The sequence below is a fragment of the Ischnura elegans genome, chromosome 12 (genome assembly GCF_921293095.1).
Source record: "Ischnura elegans chromosome 12, ioIscEleg1.1, whole genome shotgun sequence".
NCBI lineage: Eukaryota > Metazoa > Arthropoda > Insecta > Odonata > Coenagrionidae > Ischnura > Ischnura elegans.
In genome coordinates, this window is record NC_060257.1 from 16,064,467 (window position 1) to 16,084,454 (window position 19,988).

A 19,988-nucleotide genomic window follows, 5' to 3' on the forward strand; every position below is an offset into this window, starting at 1 on the left:
CTCTGCACAATACTTAGGTATTATTCCAGTAAAGTTTTCTCACGCAGACCATCAGGTGACTTCGTTAGAGATTTAGATGACTAACTTTGCCATCATCCTAAAGACATTGAGTCTTCAAGAGAAAACCAAGAAATCTTCACCCATAGATATGTGTATATACAGCAACTCCACATTTTTCTCAGTGCCTCTACCCCATGGTTATTTTGGATAGGTGAGGGTAGAGCTCACTCCAGACTGGGTGAGAGTCAAAAGCATTCAGGGTATGCTTTCTGGGGAGAGCTCATTGAGTTTGAATTTCTCTCTCTGCTTCAATCAGGTAAGGCTCTCCATCTATACAGTAACTTCACTTTGTAACGTTCCAAAAGCATGTTTTTTTCCAAAGAAACCTAACACTAATTTTGCATTAATAAACCCTTTGCGGTTCAACGTCGAGGCTGGCTCGACAAGTCCAGTGCTACAAGCACTAGGCTTGTCGTAGCATCAGGTCTAACTTCGAGTTGACTGCAAATCAGATAATCTCTTGAAACATTGCCCTAGTAGAAATCGCTTTGCCTTGATGTCGAGCTCAACTCAAAGTAAGACCTGATGCTACGACAAGCCTAGTGCTTTTAGCACTAAACTTGTCGAGCCAGTCTCGACGTTGGACCGCAAAGGGTTGAAGGTAGTTTCATGCCAATTTTTTCCGTTAACATCATCATTGGAATTACTATTAGGTACTGTAATATCACGCTTTGTGCTTCCTGCAGTCAATTAATTGCTAATTTTTCATGTAAAGCAGCCTGGAGATAAATCAAAATTTTAGTAGCAAAAATGTAAGAAACTTTGATGCTCAGAAAAAATCAAATAAGCTCTCTACTCATCAATCGGAGACTGTTGACTGGATGAAACTGATCCTGCCCAAAATGTTGTTTAAATACAGTTTAGAAAATAATTGCCACACATCAGAAATGCATTTAAAATATCAAAGTACATAAAATTTTGGAGAGAATCTTTCGTTGGAGAATATCAACCCAATTTAACAATGGATGCACATCAATACTCATGGTATTAAGGTATGTTACTGTTAGCTGCCATTGGACCAAGATGGATGAATATAGGACAGGCTTAGTTGCCAGGAAATGGTAAGAAGCTCAGATGTTCTAATGAACAAAGCTCTGTGACCAAAATGCAAAATCTAAAAGGTGATCACTGATAATAACTTCAACATTAGACCAAAGTATGGCCAAATACAACTTTTTATGCTCTACACTCCTACTAATTGATAAAGTTACTTACAACACATTTTGACACATAATCATCATTACGAAAGCCTACCTATATAAACTTTATTGTGTGGTTTTTAGCTAGAAGTGATTTCACGCTGTAAACTATTCCTTCAAAGGTAAATTTGCTGAGACTCAGATGTTCTCAAAATACTACCCGCTTGGCTATAATTAAGGATAGTGTCAGCTCAATGTACTTCCAGACTCCCAAATCTCTGAATACTTAAACCCAATTGATTCAGGAAATAAGCTTTCAATGCCATTTTGCCAATCTTTCTCGGAAACATGAAACAGATGACAGTTATTGACAAAAATCATGAGCATTAGTCTCACAGATGGTACTCTCCCAAATCCCTGAACACTTCAATGCATTTTGCTCAGGAAAAATCAATATTTAACCCTTAGAGTGCAGGAACATTTCTATACATTTTGCACACTGACTGCGAAATTTACCCAAAGGTTTTATTACTACCAGGATATCTTGCACTAAGGCACTTTCCTTCACCATAAGTATCGCAACTGGGCTTAACTCTACCAGACCAGCCCTCATGACAGAGGGTGCCTCCTGCACAGGGGGTCTCTTCTGCACTGACTGGCAGCTACAATCGTGAACTCTTGCATCCTAACGGTTTATGCTGTTTTGCTCAGCTTTCTTGGAAATATAAAACATACTGCCATTTTTCCCTGCTTTCTTGAAAACATGAAATGGATATCAGCTCTTGATGCAAATCATGAACACTAGCCTCCTGGTGCTACCCTTCCACCTGCGACGATTAACTTTCAAAAATATGTAAGATTCTTTCAGTTGCAATATCGTCCGCAGCACAACTCAATAAAAGTTCATCACAGCTACAAAAGAGCATCAGTACAGTGAACTTCTCCATCCATGCAACAATGAATGAGTTAGGGTACTCACCAGCCATTGATAACACCGTCCACATTCAGCATTGGGACGATCTTGAAGAGGAACTTCCTCCGCAGTTCACTAGCCTTTTGTCCGCTTCCCAGAAGGAAGTTGAGGACCCCACCCATGATCCACGATGAATTGCATTCCCCCGGATGAACCCTTGCCGTCAGCATTATCACCTCTCGATCCTATCCAAAAGACACAAATATTATTCCAGGAAAATCATGAGAAGACTTCCCCTCTTACTTCCTACAATATGATCATGTTTTCTGAGTTTCCAAATACCTTGTAGAAAAGAAATACTCAATTGACCGTATAATTTACCATTACAATAAATCATAAATAATTGAATTATTTTCTACAATTTCCGAGGCCGTAGAAGCACAACCCCCATTTTTGCATCCAAATACCTTATTCAAGGAAATTCTTGTCAAAGTACTGCCCTTATTTCCTTTAATGCAATAATTCTTTTGGGCTTCCACCACTGGTTTAATGTCTGATGAGAACAGTTTCACTGGCAATTCCACCTGTGGAATTGGAAACCCAGGGTGGGCCTGCATGGGGTACTCCCTCGAGGACCGGAAACCAAGTCTGAGACTTATACACCCGTTCCATCTCGAAAGGGGAAGGACATAGGAAGGAAAAGAGGATAGGAGGCGCACACTAGGAGCCTGACGACACCTTTGGGGTAGGGATATGGATGGAAGGGAGGGATAGGGAATACCCTCGCCTCTATGAGAGCAACCAGGGCCCACTACTAAACCAAAACCAAACCATGATTAAACCAGGATTTAATGTTTCTACAGAAACGAAAAAAAATTTCCTATAAGGAAGGAAATTTCTATGATTTTTCGTAGATGGCAATTCCACTAGTGGATTCCTGAACCCAGAGTGGGCCTGCATGGGATACACTCTCGAGGGCCAAGCACCAAGTCTGAGACCCACACCATCTCGAGAGGGGAAGGACTGAGGAAGGAAAAAGAATGGGAGGCATATTCTCTATGAGAGCCTGATGACACCTCCAAGGAAGGGAAAGGTTTGGAAGGGAGGGAGAGGGAACACCATCGCCGCTATCAGAGTAACCAGGGCCCACTACTACCAAGACCATAATTTAATGTTTCTACCAAAAGGAAAGATTTTCCTACGAGGAAGGAAAATCCTATGATTTTTCGTAGATAAAATTTTGCAATGCCACCAGTAAGAAATGGAGCCCACTTTCACAGTGAAATTCTTATCGCCAGGCATCAAACAACATGGAAGAATGTGGTCAATTTAACACATGCCAAGTGATCAGCGGAGAAATTAACATTTAAATGCCACAGGAAGAATTCCCTATGACCTGGAATCATCTAGCACCATGAATGTCAGTAAAATTGCAGGTCTGCCATTTGATTTATCATCTGCGGGAATTCCTAACCTTCAACAATTAATGTGAATTGCATCACCGTTCAAGGGGTAGGCTCATAATATACCACATATACTGCCATGCATGGCATTAGCACTGCAGTGGGGTTCACCTTTGGTAGTGGCTTCTTGGAAACACAAATTCCCTTGCATTAGATGGATCACAAGAGCCCACCATCTATCACAATGAACCTTGGTAAAATTGCCATGGGACTGACGGAACCTGAATAGTGTAGTGGGCAGGAAAGCCAAAGGTCTGTGGTTTGATTCCAGGTACAAGGGAATTTTTTCCCTTGGCAATTCATGTGAACGTTGTGGAAGCCCAGAAAATTTGATCACATTAAAAAAAAATAACTACAGCCTAGCCTGAGGAGTACCTTTATGGAGAAGTTAGCTCATGTCAGAGAATACTTTGTGAAAAAGTGACATGGCAAAATAAAAGGTACAAAGAGATAGGAAGTCACCAAGCAACAAGTGGAACTGAATAAAAAGAGTTGTTGAATCTCAGGTAACCATTACATTTCTGGTAATTTCTACTTGCCATCATTACATTTTCAAATTTTTAGCCAATTCTTGTAATCTATTCACTGTTTCTGAAAGTATTTGCTACAATCTCCATACTAGTGTATCAATGTACCCAAGCTAAAAAATACTGTCAGACTGCAACAATATGCAACTATTATTCCTCAATGTCTCATCCAGTGGGTAAAAACTATTGCTAAAAAGGCACCATATTATAGATTCCTAGAGGCCTATGGGCAAGTTTCACTGCACACTATGTTTACATGCCTAAAAAAAGCACTTGTATGCAACAGGACACGAGAGTATTAAAAGCAGACTGTATTTTTTTATATGCGCCACGAGTCCCACACCATCCAAAATCACCTCTCACCGGAGTGTCGGGCTCCCGTCAATGTCCTCCTCAGGCAGCATCAGCTCAAGATCCTTGCAACTTGATGACTCTTTCACAACTGCCATTCACGGCCAACAACCACGAAAACAATAAGTTTTACCAATCATACTCTCGCCCACACGGGGGCACAACAATTAACCAACCAAGCGAGTGGCGATTGTAGTATAGGACTCCCTATGGCGTGAACAGCACTACTTTCCAGGGAAATATGTTTGAGTCCTTAGAAACCCACATTTAAAAAGATTGGCAACCTTACTTTATACAAGGTGAGTTTTTAAAGAGAGTACAATTTTAAAATATTAAAAAAACAGTAAACTTTTTGTAACAATTTTATTTTTTCATAAAAGCCCATACTTTAAACTACTCTCACACAAAATTTATGTCAATAATTAGGCACTTATAAAAAACAAGAAGCTTTTGCATTCCCTCGTCATAGAAAACTGCCGCCTGAGTCGACAGCCACTGCAAAACTGTTGTTTTTACGTTTACATCATCATCACGGCACTGACTACCTAGGTGTTTCTTCAGATTCAAAAAACGTGGTAGCCACTTGCCTCCAGGTAGGGACTGTATGGAGGATGATCAAATTGCTCCCCACCAAATGATGCAATGAGATATTGAGTTTGATCAGCTGCATGTGGATAGACATAGTCATGGAGCAAAATGATCCCTTTACTCAGCATTCCCAGTCTTTGGTTCTCAATTGCACGGTGCAATTTGTTTAAGATTGCACAATATCTCACAGCATTCATTGAGTCACCATAAGGAAAAAAATCGACAAGCCCCTTTCCAGTCCCAAAACGCAGGTCCACATGCAGCCTCTTGAACTCAAGTGGATGCCAACTCTTGCGACAATTTGCTGTGACAATAACAAGCTTGTTGTTCGCTGCGGTAAGTGCCTTAATATTAACGGAAACTATGAGGAAAGGTAGTTTAAAGTGTAGACTTCAATGTAAAAATAAAATGGCTACAAAAAGATAACTTTTTTCATATATCAAAATAGTGCATATTCAACTAAAAATACTTAAAACTTAGAAAGTACATGAAATGGAAATAGAATGAAACTCACCACAATTTTGTTTTTCTCCATGTCATGAGCAGAAACAGTTATCAAAGGAACAGGATTTTTATTCAGAGATGAACACAGAGTATTGACCTTCAGGTACGTGTGGCTGGTGTCAATATTTCTCGTCAGTTTCCATATCTGGGTCTGAAATAGGAATAAATACTTGAGCAATTGAGCCAAAGAGACATAGGTACTATGACCAATCATTGGATCTGAGCATGAACAAAGTTTTCTCACCATTAACATGGAGTAGCTGTAAGGATAGTGGTACGCAAGGTAGCAGACATCATATTGATGAGGGAATGATATAGTAAAGGTTGAAGTGACGTAAGTTCTTCCTTTGGTTGATGGATTTTGATAGGAGTTCCTGAAGTAACAAATGTCTGTACCAACACGGATCCACTTAGCTTGACCTCTTATTGCATCAGACACAGAGAACATCAATGGCTTCATACCTAAGAAAAAGATTGGATCATCAACTACCACCTATATTCACTGAAATCTTAAGTAATAACTGAGGCATCCAGAGTAATCATAGGCAAATCCAGGGTAGTTTGAGGGGATTCTAACTCCTCACTAATAAAAGTCCTATCCTTTTCCTCTTAGAACATTGTATTTTTATTAATTATAGATGAGAGTATTTGATTAATTATGTACATCATAACCTGTTGCTATACTCAGTTTCCTTAAAGCATAATTGTCCAAGAGCAACCACAAAAAAAGACTGCATTTTGGATCAGTCTTAAACAATCCTAACTCTAATGCATAAAAAAGCATTACTTTTAAGTGTCCAGCAAAATAAATCACTATTACAAGATTTAAAATAGTAAAATTGTACAAACCAGAGTTGAACTGACTGTTCTGTTTCTCACAGTTGATTATGTTGAAGACATAAGGCTTATTGGCTTCCATGTTGCTAACTTCAAAATAAAACCACTGAAGATGCTTTACAGAGTTCACATCTGGAGTCAAGATAAGGTTATACTCCAATGGACCGGTCTGAAAAGGACATGACAAAGATGTACACAGAGGATACTCATTTTGAACATTATACATGAATGGAGAAACAGTCAAACTTACCTGAATTGCTTTCCTGAGGTTTCCGCACTCAAATCTTGACTCAAATTTGAGGTGGGACACATTAGGGTCTTTTTCTCCGACCCTACTCTCATCATTATTAGACAATTCCCTGGAAAGACATTCTTCATAAATATGCATGAAATACTGAATACGGAATAGTTTTAAATCATTTATTGCTCAGCTATGAACCATCTGATTAGATTTAAACTGCCTCCAAGAAGGTTTTGGATATTGGGGTTCAAATAAGGCGGATGAGTATCAGATGACCTGACCAATTTCTCTCAAAGTTATACATGTGAAAAAAGGATCCTTACAATGAATTATGATCACTTTTTTTAAGCTTAGAACCTAACTCAAAGAAAGTTATGAACTTTTGAAAATAGCCATGCCAAGCCTCAATGCAGACAATGAAAAAAATCCATTAATTCTAATAACTACGGAAAACAAAGCACAAAGAGCAATAATTCTTTTTATTCTAAAAAAATACATATATGAACATTTTTATATAATTTTTAAGTAATTTTAAGCTAGAGTTAACAAATTTGACTTATCAAAACAATAAAAATTACCTATTATTTAACAATTAATATATATAATAAATACCTCTCCTTACTTTCTACAAATTTTTGCAGAAGCTTTAAGGTTGCAACATTGATAAAGTATATAAAAATGACAGTATTTTGATAATTTTTGTTTCATGTGAAGTCCAAGTAGGTATTTTTTGACTGGTATCCATGCAGAAAATATTTCTAGTTCCTTTTTACAAGCATTGCAGTTATATCAATATGCTGATGCATAATGGTCAAAAGTGATAATATGTAAATATGTACATACATATACATATATACAAACAAATAGGAGGATATTTTCTGTTTAAATAGAGGCATGAAGGGAATATCAATAAGATAAAATATGCACCAGGTGGGAAAATTAGAGCAACGAGTCCTACTTACCTTAACGGTTCTCTTTGGCTGTGCACCAATTCGTCCAAATCAAAGACAACATTGTTGAGAAGACCGCCAGGGTGCATGCTTCGTTCGATGCATGTGAGAAGTTTACCCCTATGCAATAAGGAGTAGAGATTGATAAGAAATTAGCCCTAGAACAAATCTGTCTGATAAAAAAACTCATGGCTCCAAGTAGTAGATGATATCCACACAATATCCTGGTAATTTTACGAAATACCTATCATAATATCCATACAATATCAAAGATATCCAAGTGAAATTGCAAAGATATTCAATCAGACACATAGCCAGGGGTTGGGTCGTGGGTGTAGCAAGGGCGTATGAAGGGGGCAGCTAGAAGCAATAATTGCAAATGTCTTTAAGGAAAATATTATTTTTTCAAGCAAATAATTTTAAAAGCTAATTAAGAGCTGTTACAGTTTCCTTTAAATGTTGATTTACCGTATTTCTCCAAATATAGTCCCCCCCAGTAATTTTTAGGCTTGAGTTTCAGGAAAAAATTTAAAAATGGGTTTGAATATAGTCCCCCCTTTCCTTTTACCATGGGCAGTTTTGGAAAAAAGGGGGGACTATATTCAGACAAGTACGGTAATTCACCTTTTCCATCCTTAAATCTTACCTACAACTTGAACAACCATGGCTTCCCCCCCCCCTCCCCCCCAGTTTTGATCCTGGGTGCGCGTTTGGGTTGGGGGGCTTTGGGTGATTCAGTATCCTCCAAAATATTGGTCCTTGTGGCAACTACCCACAATACATGCATCTGCTGAGGAGACCCTACCTCAGACGCTCCATTTTTCGTTGCACAGGTACTTCAATTCCATAATGTTTTCAGATGCAAATACCTGTAGTTATTTTCCACATTATTTTCAAGCATGCTACTCAGTATTTGATTGATAACTTCAGAAATAATCTCATCAACTTTGCCATTCTAGCTTTATGTATCAGATCAATTGTTGAAGAGTCCACTTTGTGGAAATTCATAGTAATAAGATACAAACAGCTGTAGTCGACAACGACGATCCTCAATTTTCACTGGGTTATACACCCATGGATGGTCCAGCTACCAGTGAGTATATATATCACCTCTTCAGCGGCGATGATTGTACGCAAAGTGCATACACGGGAAAATTTTGACAATACAAGTGTAAAGGGACCAGTTTAAACTTTCCAATGTCAGTAGTAATTTCACACACTATTATATATAAGCAGTGTGTACAGCTATTACAATGAATTGTCACAAAGTGAACTCGTCAACAATCGATCTGATTCATAATTTCTGCCAGTATGCCATAGTGAAATTAACTTGCGGTAATGTACAAATGAAATATAGATGAATTAATGAAAAATATGGCATTTATAAGTGTGCAAATTGACAAAAAAATATCAATAGAGGCTGTATACCACCCAAGCTCCCCCTGAGCTTGCATTTCTGCAATCAGTGGATACAAGGCCTGATTCAGGAATTTTTCTGATGGGGGGGCACTAAACCAGGGAGAAAATTTTTGTATACATTTATGTTCACTTTTCTCTTCAATATTGGCCTACGTATTATGGATAGGAGTTACTTTGGTTCCCTCCCCCAAAATGTTTCTTTCTGCGGCCCTTGTTTTTGAGCATGTAACCATGGGTGGAGTGTAAGAGGGCGAGGGGGAGCCTGGTCTCCCCAATATAAATGGTAATTTGTCCAAAAAAAGCATGAAAATCAGTAGGAATTCGAAAACTTTTTAGTCCTTGTTAGTCCTTAAAATTCTGCTTTCAGAGCCTAATTTAAACTAATTTTTCTTCAGGTGAGGGCCCCAGGGACTTCGGACTCCCCAATTTCACTGAAGGACGTTCAATACCTCCAAAACCCCTGGAAGGATTTCTGGCTCCCCGAAATAAAACTCTTAACTCAGCCCAATCATGCAGCACTTAATAATTTCCTTTTTATTACACCTTAAAAAATCCTAAAGGCCACTTTACTCGGGGCACGTACTTGCAAAATCTGATGTGTGCATATGCGGATTTAGGGGGGGTACGGGGGCATGTACCTCCCCCAGACAGTGGCGTAGCCAGGAATTTCGTTCAGGGGGGGGGGCACAAAACCAGGGGGGAAATTTTTTTTAAAAAAAGGGTACTAGTTCATGGGTTTTAAACTAATTTTAACGCTTTACATAATAGAAAAAACTTCATTTGTTAAAGAAAAATCTTTAAAATTCATGATTTTTCAATATTTTGTTTTATTTTATGAAAGTAATTGTGTTTTCATATTTCGGAGGGGTCCCGACCCCTTGGACACCCCCCCTAGCTACGCCACTGGAGGGAACAAGGTCCTGAAAGGGAAACCGTCTTCTCATATTTGAAATTAAAAACAACATACAACTATTACTCTATGAAATATTTTCTTTGTTATGATATGAAAGTCATTACCATGAAATTAAATGATTGAGGCTCTTTAATGCGCAAAACAAAATGAACGTAATCATAACTGTATTAAAAATCTCGTCTATTTTTTTAAGCATCTGGGGGGCATGTTCCCCTGTGACCAGGGGGTAATTTCCCCCCCCCCCCTCCCCAAAAAATTTACCCCCTCCTAAATCTGCCTATGAGAGGATATTTAAAGTTGCCACTTGTAATGAACTGTCGAACAGGGGTGCAGCTAAGAATTAAGGCTGGGGGGGTTTAGGAGCAACTAATTCTAACAGGTTTGGGGGTATTGCATACCCACCAGGGTAAGCAGGAGTTGCGGGTGGCCCTCCTCCAGAAAAGTTTTAAGAATAATGGTTCAAAATGGCGAGTTTTACGGCTTTCTGAGGGATATTTGATTAATCCTAACACTATGCTATAAGTAATACTGATCCAATTAAGTAAAATGGATTAAACTTAAATATTTCTCAGAGCTCTGGGGGGGTTTTATCCCCCAAACCCCCCCCCCCTCGCTACACCACTGCCGTAGAATACCCAAGAGCAACAACCATTCAGCATTAAGCTGTGGTTACATTGATATCAGTACAGCATCCACTCACGTCCCTCTCCACGTAAATTTCCAATATACCCTACCAAATCAATCTTTATGGAAGCACTCCAATGCAAGTTTTTACACTACCGCCTTAACAAACACAGTTTAAAACAAGGTGTTAATATCTAAAATTCACTTGTTTACGCACATAAGACCTCTGATGAATTACACATCTCTGAGAGGCTTTGAATTCCAGCAAGGTGCTTCTGAAAGTAATAAACCACTCTCTACCCCTTCCACAGCATTGACCTTAACCCAACCCTGGACTAAATATTACTAAATAAATACCATAAGAGGTACTAAGTTGGGACCTAGCATCAGCTGGATACATATTGTTAACTATCTTCGGATACTCACACAACATTGTTTATTGCTAACTTGCTACATCATAATTTTTAAAAAGCTACCAGAAAAAATACAAATTCCAGGCTAAAATAAAATTAACCTAGAAAAATGGCACAAGTTCAAAGGAAATATGTTTATACCCTGGGACAACTCTCTTCCAACAAGGTGTGTGAACCACATTCCCTCTTAAGGAATCGAAACATCTCTGAATTTCTCTCAAGTCCAACGAAGCCAATTCTTTCTTTTGGCTAAATGAGTGAAAGAGAGAAAAAGAACAGTCAAATCAAAGAGGCCGCTCTGAATGTTTCTCCTGAACATAGATTAGGATTACTTTTTCATCGGGTACAGCACAAAGAGTATGTACTAAATAATTTTCCTCTCCCTAAATCATTCTCTAAGTGGGCCCTTATTGAATTAAATTAGATATTTACTTACTGAACACCAAAAACAGCCCTGAAAGCTTTACTTGGGTTAATAGAAATAATAAATGAACTCATAAATGACAGAGAACAATCATGGAAACAAAAAAAATTGAACATTAGTGAAACAATAGATGGAACGACATTGTAACTGAGAGTTGAAACTAATACACGAATCAGATATATCAAGAACAGGGGAAGTGATGCAGAGGGTGTTGAAAAAGGGAAGGTAAAAGATAAGGATCATTGGAAAATTGACAGATGATGATCTAGGTTGATGTAAAATGTCTGCAATGTTGGTTTTGTGGAATGTGATGCAGAGGGAAAAGAATGAAAAGACATCAGAAATATGAAAAGATACATAGACAATCGAGGGAAGAGTTTGCCTGCCACAGAGAAGGCAGGGTAAAGTCCTCACCAGCCAAACATGAGGTCACAGGTTCAAGTCTTGCCTGGGTAGGTTGCTCCTATCCAGGGTATGGATGACCGTATACGTCTAATTGTTATCTTGTTGAAAAAACCTGATGTAAAAGGCCGATACATACATTGCTGTTTTTGGTGGTAGGGTATATGAAAAAATGAAACTTGAGGTTGTATGCATCGGAGGTGGGTTGAAGAAGATAGGCCAAGCGAAAGAAGTATGTCCACCCTAATGCAGATGTCATTGCTTTAATTTTTTGAATCGCTCAAAAATTAGGCTAGAGAGACAAAATTAGATCAATTGCATCATAGGATCTCTGCATTATTTTTTAGTTCTTGCTGCATCCGTTGGCTTTTGTTGACAACAGTTTCACTGACACTGCAGTCAGTGTCTTCAGGATGAAACACAGAGATCTGCTGCCTTGTATATATGAATTTCCATGTTCCATCACCTTTGACCTGAAAACACCAACTTCAACTTCAGCATAACTATTGTCAACAAAAGTAAACGCACGTGGTAGGAACCCGAAGACAATGCAGAGATCATCTGATCAACACAGCAAAAATCATCAATATTCAGCTTAGTAAAACCACTTGTCTGTTTCCACAAATTTTTATTTGAACAGACCATGGTTTCGGCAACTCGTGCCATTATCAAGGTACATAGCCTTGGGTGACAGCCTTTTTATAATGTTAGAGTTTTTCAGGAGGGGTTTCACTCTAGCTATACAAAAAATATCTACCATTATAAAAGGCTGTCATCCAAGGCTATGTACCTTGATAATGGCACAAGTTGCCGAAACCACGGTCAGTTTACATAAAAATGTGTGGAAACAGACAAGTGGTTTTACTAAGCTAAATATCAAAGATTTCCACCGTATCATGCCGGACACTGTATCTTTTATTTTTTTAAATCTTCAAACCTACAGTTACATTATAATTAACAGTAAGTATTAAGAGAAACAAAAAATATGCAACAAACCTGCAGACGGTTCTGTCCTTCACGTGAAAGGGCTCCAATCTATTAACTCCCTCCGCTCCGGCCAACTCTGGATACGCTGTTTTGACAAATGGGAGAACACTCTTGGTCCTCGACGCCACAGCCGTGTAAACACTCCGCACTTTTGAATTGGGACTGACGTCGCACAGAGTCTCAATGGAACTCAGCAAGTGGTGCTCCTTCACCACCTCAGGACTCGACTTGACCATTTTCACTTCCGGCTGAGTGCCCATGCTCGACGAGCTCCTTTTCTTGCTTATCTCCTCTGTGGAGAGCGATTTCGAAGGGTTCGGCCAGGCAAATTCACTCCTAACGTCCCCCACACACAAGCCGTCGACAATGGAGCCCATTGGATTGGTTATGAAGGACTTTTCTTCGCCCATTTGGATGACTCCTTCGCTGAGGGAACCTTTAGTGATTTTAGATTCATCATCCTCCTCCGTCACTATCTCCTCGAGAAATGACCGGTATTGTAAAAGGTCTTCGGGACTCCGTTGATCTCTCTGGGGAGGATTAATGTCTGCTTCATCCCTGAGATTGCTTTCCGTGTTGATCAACTCTTCCTGGACATCGTCCAGTTCTTCATCATCGTTTGATTCATCTTCACTCTCGTTGGCCGAGTCACCACTGGATGCTGTTTGGAAGAATAAAAGACATGTGACAGAGTCATCAGAGAACTGAAACTTTTACAGGTGGAGTAACTTTTTCAAAGTGTTATTTTTGAGTTTCCACCCATGTGAGATTAATGAATGAAGGCGAAACTTGGAGGAAATTCAGAAAATTAAACACGGTAAATAACCAACTTAGTACATTCCACACAACTTTATAAGCACAACAACCGATTTTAACAACTAAATATCATTTTCAAGGGTTATTCGGCTCACCTCCCCTTTGAAAATGATGCTTCGTCTTTGAAATTATTTGAGGAACTTATAGAGCTGAGTGGAAAGTACAAAATTGTTTCATTTACCACAAGTGAATGTGAACGGCTTTCCACATGTGAATGGCTTGTTCACCGATTTTATTATATTGCTGATTGTGATTGTTTGAAAAGTAAAGACGACAATAATTTCCCTTTTTTAATTGATCGCCTAATTCTTGAGCTATTCCAGGCAAAAAATCAACCTAAACTCTTTCAAATATAACTTGAAGACTTCACAAACTCATGCCACGCAGGGTACTGCTTCTCAAGTGCTCCTCCGCTTAGTGCATGGGGCTCACGTGATTCGTCTTCATCTGCATACTACAGCACAGGCCACCTCAATACGCATGTGGTGGGGTGAGATAGGATGCAAGACATCAGCAAAAGAAAGAAAATGAGCATATGAAGTTCCACCAAGCATTTAATTAAGTCCTTCATTGTTTGGGGGAAAATGAATCCCTATAATGATATGTTTGGCAAAATATCTCTCTTGATACCTAATTTGCTATTGGTCGGTAGCTTCAGTGCTCGTTTCCACTTTGACAGAAGGTTGTATCCATTCTCTCTATTAAAGTTCATAGGATTCTACAGGCATGACCCACTGATAGGTCTCGCTGCAATCTGAAGGTATCCAGGTAGGGAGATTTAGCTCCACAACTAGCATGTTGCAAGGTGCATTTTGTAAGCATCAAAAGATTAGCTGAAAGGAGAATTGAGTGTAGAGGTGTGTCAAACTAATCTTGGGATGGCAGAAAAGTTTCTCGGGTTTTCCACCGGTTGATTTTGTCAATGTCTCCCGACGTTTCGATCCACGACTTGCTGGTCATCCTCAGGGGATCTTCCGAATGCAGTTCTTCGAAATTTTTCCAGTATATATACACTCCATCCGAGGTCAGGTGTAACCTGATTGGTGAGGATTTCACTTTGGAAAATGTTGGAATAGCCTCTTCGTCACGGCATTTCAGAAGAAAAGCAAGACTGCATAGTAGTTTTTCCTTCTCCTTGCGTAGGTCCGAAAGTTTACGGATGCTGCGATGTGTCTCCTCCCCGTAGAGGTGAGTTATGTATGATCTTAGGTTTTCCCGGAATCTTGGGATTGGTTTGAAAATGTTTTGACAGAGGGAGTAAGAAAGAGCATGACTAACCAGATGAGTGGAAGTTGCTGTGTCCAGTGGGCACTAAGAAAACAGCTGGGCTCTGCAGGTTCTCGAGGGGGAATTCTTTGTTCTCCAAACAGCAGTTGAGGACACCACACACCTTGGCCAGCAAGATGTCGTTCACCTTCTCGTCCGGCACCGTGATACAGAACTTGTAGAGTGTCGCAGTGCCATTGTTTTCCTTAATGTACCGACGACCACCCTCTGCAAATAATAAAAAGACATGTCAGCCTGAGAAATAAGTTTTATATTTATAGCCCAAAGTTTTACTTATGTTCATTAAGAAATGTGGATATCACTATTTTTAATGCGTGAAATGGATTTTTCCTAATCCTCATGAACAGATTAAAAGATTAAAAGGTTGCTCAACAAGAGATAAGTAGGTTCCAGGAAAGATAGCACCATTACTGTGGAATGAGACATCTTAGCATGGTCACTTAGGGATAGACACTTGGGTACAGCCATCTAAGTGTGAATTCGGCACAGGCCCACTTACATGTGACATGTGGTGAGCATGGTGGTTACTCTGGGAAAAACTAGAGAATTTTTAACTGGGTAGATGTTATAGTTAACCAAAAATATTGCAAACATCAAACTTGAAGACTTGTGGGACTTTACTAATATCAGACAATATTAGAATAAGCCTGGATAACACATAATGCCAACAAGGTACACATAGCAGGTATTGGCTTTGGTTCAATAGGGTACCTGAATACAGATATAAATGTACTTACTCGAGCTTGATAAGTGTTGAAGAGTCAGTAGGACTGGCTTTAGCATTTTAACCTTGACCTTCCCTTCATATTTTTCTGCAGACTCAATCACTCGCAGAAGGTAGATGATCAGTGATGTCTTTGTCAGCTTGACACAGCACACCTCTGGAGGATATCAATGTAGATAAAGATTTGGCATTAAAAATTAGCATTCAAGACAAAAGATTTAAGGCTATGAGCCAATGATGAGTACAATCCACATTTATTGAGAGCTTCAACAGAAAAATCAATTTCCTGCAAGCCTTCTACAGTAAAATGCTAATTATTGTTTATAAAAATGAAATTTCATATTAGATATTAACGTACAACTTCATTGAAGCTGTGAAAATTACTGAGAACCACACTTTAACTTCCTTCAGCAAAAAAAAAACTATCATAACCACAGAGCTCTATTTACATTAAAATCTTAATGAAATTTTACACATAACATTATGGTGCTGATTGAAATAAGAATAAACTATGAATGGTAAACTTCCACACAATTTTATTTGAATATCGACCGGTTTTGACACATAATGTCATTATTGTTGTACTCACATAGTGTCATTAAATCGTATGGAAGTTTACCATTCACAGTTTGTTCTCATGGAGATCAAACATTTCCTCATGGTATCGCCAGACATGTTATTTATGTTCTGATTGAAATAGTTTTTATACACCTTAGCATGAATGTAAAAAGAAAGTAAAAAGATTAATGACAATCAAGACCAAACTATCTTAGTAGTTGCACTCTATAAGGTTTTACTCCCTGAAAATTATTAAAGCAGTCTTCGGACACCACATGAATACATTTTGGAAAACACCTATGGACTATACAGAGGCCTATCTTTACTGAGTTACCTACATGTATAGGCAGATTTAGGGGGGGTGGGACTCCCATGCTCCCCCCAGACACTCAGAAAACAGACAAGATTTTTTTTACTTTGGTAATCATTACGTTCATTTTTTGTGTATTACAGAACCTCAATCATTTAAGCGTTGAGCCCAATCAAGAAGACATTTCAGTAAAGTTTTCTCGGGTTTTGCACCGGGTAAGGTCCTCCATATCTCCTTCCAATGTTTCGATGAACAACTCGACCATCGTCATCAGGGATTCAGTAATCCATTGCCATTTCTTCCAAGCCTCGGCGTATATATACAAAATTCCTTGGGACCATCTCTTGAAAATCTGAAGGGACTGGCAGTCAATCAGGATATGCTGAAACTGCTCTCACCCACGGAATTTTGTACCCCGAGGCTTGGCGGAAATGGCATTGGATTCCTGAATCCCTGATGATGATGGGTAATTGAAACATCGGAAATAGATATAGCGGACCTGACCTAGTGCAAAACCCGAAAAACTTTATTGCAATTGTTCACCGGGAAAAAACCAAAAAATTATACCAGGAAGACATATTTGCCGGTCATTGGTCAATCGCTAGTCAGTGCTCAAAAAAAGCCCAAGTGGGAAAGAGCTCGAAAATTGCTGTCATTGTACATGTGACTTATTAATAATTTCATATTAAAATAAAGAGAATATATTGTACAGTAATTGTTGTATGTTGTTTTTAATCTCAATTATGAGAGGACCGTTTGCTTGTCAGACTCTTGGGCCCCCTCACCCCCCGGAAAAAATTCTGGATGTACCCTTGCCTACATGTAATAGGAATGGACATATCTTCTATATTATTTCTACTGTATAGATAACTTTTTCTCAACTTATACACAACCAAACTCTACAAACGAGGAACCAAAATGCACAGAATTTATCAGAGAACATGCGACGGCATATCTTACTTTCTAAATATTGCTATTGTTTCCTAAAATTGGTTTTTAAGTAATAAAAAGAAACAAAAAAACTGTAAATACTCCTGACGTTAAAGGTGCACAAACTGATACATTTGTTCATTTGCAACAATATCTTGCATTCTTTAAATAACTTTTATCAAAATGATGCTGATTCCACATTCAAGTCTCCTGTTGGTACGTAAGTATGAGTCATCATGTGCGTATAACAGAGGATAGTGTAATTACTTCCAGTGTTGTGTTTAAAGAGGTCCTCTGACCTCAATTTGTACATGAACATTCCAATTAAATTTGTACATAAGACCCTGCCTTTTTTTTCTACATTTTAAAATTAGAAACGCGCCAATCCCTCTGTGGACCTGCATTGAAATGAGCTGGGGAAGCCCGCTAGGAGCGGGCGCATCACGCTCGTATACATAAAATTCATACTGTAATAAAACTATAAAATCCAAGTCTCTAAGCCACACCTACTGTCATCTGATTAGTTAGGAATAAATCACTTGGCCATAAATTTTCCCTCTGCTAACCCTCACTTATTTTAGGCACACCTCACCAGTACTATACTTGTGCCAGTATGGAGTACCCCCTAAAATCCAAACTTGTTACAAGTATACCGGTTAAAATTTTTTTTAAATGCACGTAATCGGCATAAATTTATGAGCAGTCTTCGCTCAGATCAGGAAGAAGATCAGCTGAAGAAACAGCGTGTCGAAAATGTGACCCACAGAACGAAGTCTACCACGAGTCCATCTGGTGAGTACCACCTAAATTTTTTTCCCAACTACAGCACTGCACCTCACTCGCAAAAATATTTTGCACAGTATTAGCACATAGATCATCATCATCATCTTGTGGTGTTCTGCCCGTCGGCAGGTCCCCCGCGCCAATACTGTCTCCATTCCCTCCTGTCTCCGGCTATCTCCTTGAAGTCTCTATATCTTCCAATATTTACGCTGTCGATAAACTTCAGCCTTCTCCTTCCCCTTCTTCTGATCCCCTCCACCGTTCCCTCCAAAGCTACTTTCGAAATTCCATTCCCTCCCATCAAATGTCCCAGCCAGTTACCCTTCCTTTGATTTATTTTATCCATCAACGTTCTTTTCTCCTCTATTCCATTTAACACTTACTTGCTCATTCCTAACTCGTTCCGTCCACCGCATCCCCTCCATCTTCCTCCAAACCCACACCTCAAACGCCCCAATCCTATCCATGTCTCTCTTCCCCAAGCACATACATATAAGCCCAAAATACAACACAGACACAAAAATATGGGCAAACAAATGTACAATAAACGGCAATTAGAAGAGTAGACCCCACAGACATTACTCACTATTCTTGGTCAAGTGGTTAAGGATGTCCAGGGCAACGCGAAACTTAGGAGTTGGCTGCATACCATTAGTCATAATGACCTTCTCAATCGAGGTTAATGCTGCATTCTTCACCAACAGAGGTGTGGTATATGCTGCAATATACATTTAAATCATATATGATGCAGAAAAAATTTAAACAAAGATAAAAAAATTAATAATTGAAATACAAATCATTGATGAATGAATGATAGCTTACCACTCTTTGCCAGTGCTTTGATAATCTGTAAGATAGGCAACAGGAGCTTGGAATGGTTGATATAAGTTTTCAAGAGGTTGCAAAATGTTTTAACACTCCCCAACAGTCGGGCTTTGATTGAAAACTTGGAATCTGTAAGGGAATAAAAGAATGAATCAATCATTTACCACTAAAGCATTATATAATTAATGAATGCATTTCTTGACCATTAACAAGGGAAAGTACCTAAATGTCAGCACTAGATTGCATTTAAACTTAGGAGTGTGAGATAAAATGGGACTTTAAGAGAAATAAGTATTTGCTAAACCATCCAATGGTTTTCAATTATTTGCAATAGAAATGCCAAGAAAACAGACCGATATTAAGTAAACTGTTGAGCAATAATACAGCCCCTAAGCCAATTCCTCACTCTTCCTTGATCATAGCAACAGAGTATCATAGTCTCAATTCTAATCTCAACCAGGACATAAAACAAACACAAAGAAGTAGAACGTCAGGGAAATAAAGGAACTGGATTGAGAAAGGGGTAAATGGAGAGATGTAGCATAATTAACAGTCTTGGTGAAAAAAATAGTGAACCCTACCCCTTAGAAAACTTAATCTGCCCCCTATTCTCTAAACATATGAAAAATATTAATAAATGCCCAAAATTCCTTGTCATTTTGACAGTAAAATGACAAAATGCTTATTATACCTTAAATTAAACTTAGGATTAACTTTGGCTCTTCCTATGATAACTCTTTCAGCTACAAACGAATGAATGTGGTAATTGAAGTCAATTCAAGCAAGTCAGATGTAAATGGTACCAGTGGGGCAGTGAGATAGAGAGAGATTTTGGGGGATAAAACCTCCCCCCGGAGCTCAAGAAATTTTTTAAGTTAAATCCATTTCACTTAATTGGATTAATATTTATAATAGAATAGGGTAAGGATTAACAAAATATCCCTCAGAAAACCGTAAAACTCACCATTTTGAACCATTTATCTTAAAAATTTTCTGGGGG

The 19,988-nt window shown here is 38.7% G+C and overlaps 1 protein-coding gene across 3 annotated transcripts in view; it reads right to left on the minus strand.

Moving 5' to 3' along the window:
- Positions 1–19,988, minus strand: part of LOC124168780 (cytosolic carboxypeptidase 1-like) — a 291,230-nt gene that overhangs the window by 118,888 nt on the left and 152,354 nt on the right. For all 3 annotated transcript variants that reach the window (XM_046547079.1, XM_046547078.1, XM_046547080.1), the window contains exons 6-16: positions 18,986–19,117; positions 18,750–18,881; positions 15,596–15,739; positions 14,850–15,065; positions 12,765–13,416; positions 7,586–7,693; positions 6,633–6,741; positions 6,395–6,551; positions 5,790–6,007; positions 5,556–5,696; positions 2,179–2,357 (exon numbers count right to left, since the gene is read on the minus strand). In XM_046547079.1, coding sequence (XP_046403035.1) covers positions 2,179–2,357; positions 5,556–5,696; positions 5,790–6,007; positions 6,395–6,551; positions 6,633–6,741; positions 7,586–7,693; positions 12,765–13,416; positions 14,850–15,065; positions 15,596–15,739; positions 18,750–18,881; positions 18,986–19,117 — 2,188 coding nt within the window. The remainder of the gene's footprint in view (positions 1–2,178; positions 2,358–5,555; positions 5,697–5,789; positions 6,008–6,394; positions 6,552–6,632; positions 6,742–7,585; positions 7,694–12,764; positions 13,417–14,849; positions 15,066–15,595; positions 15,740–18,749; positions 18,882–18,985; positions 19,118–19,988) is intronic.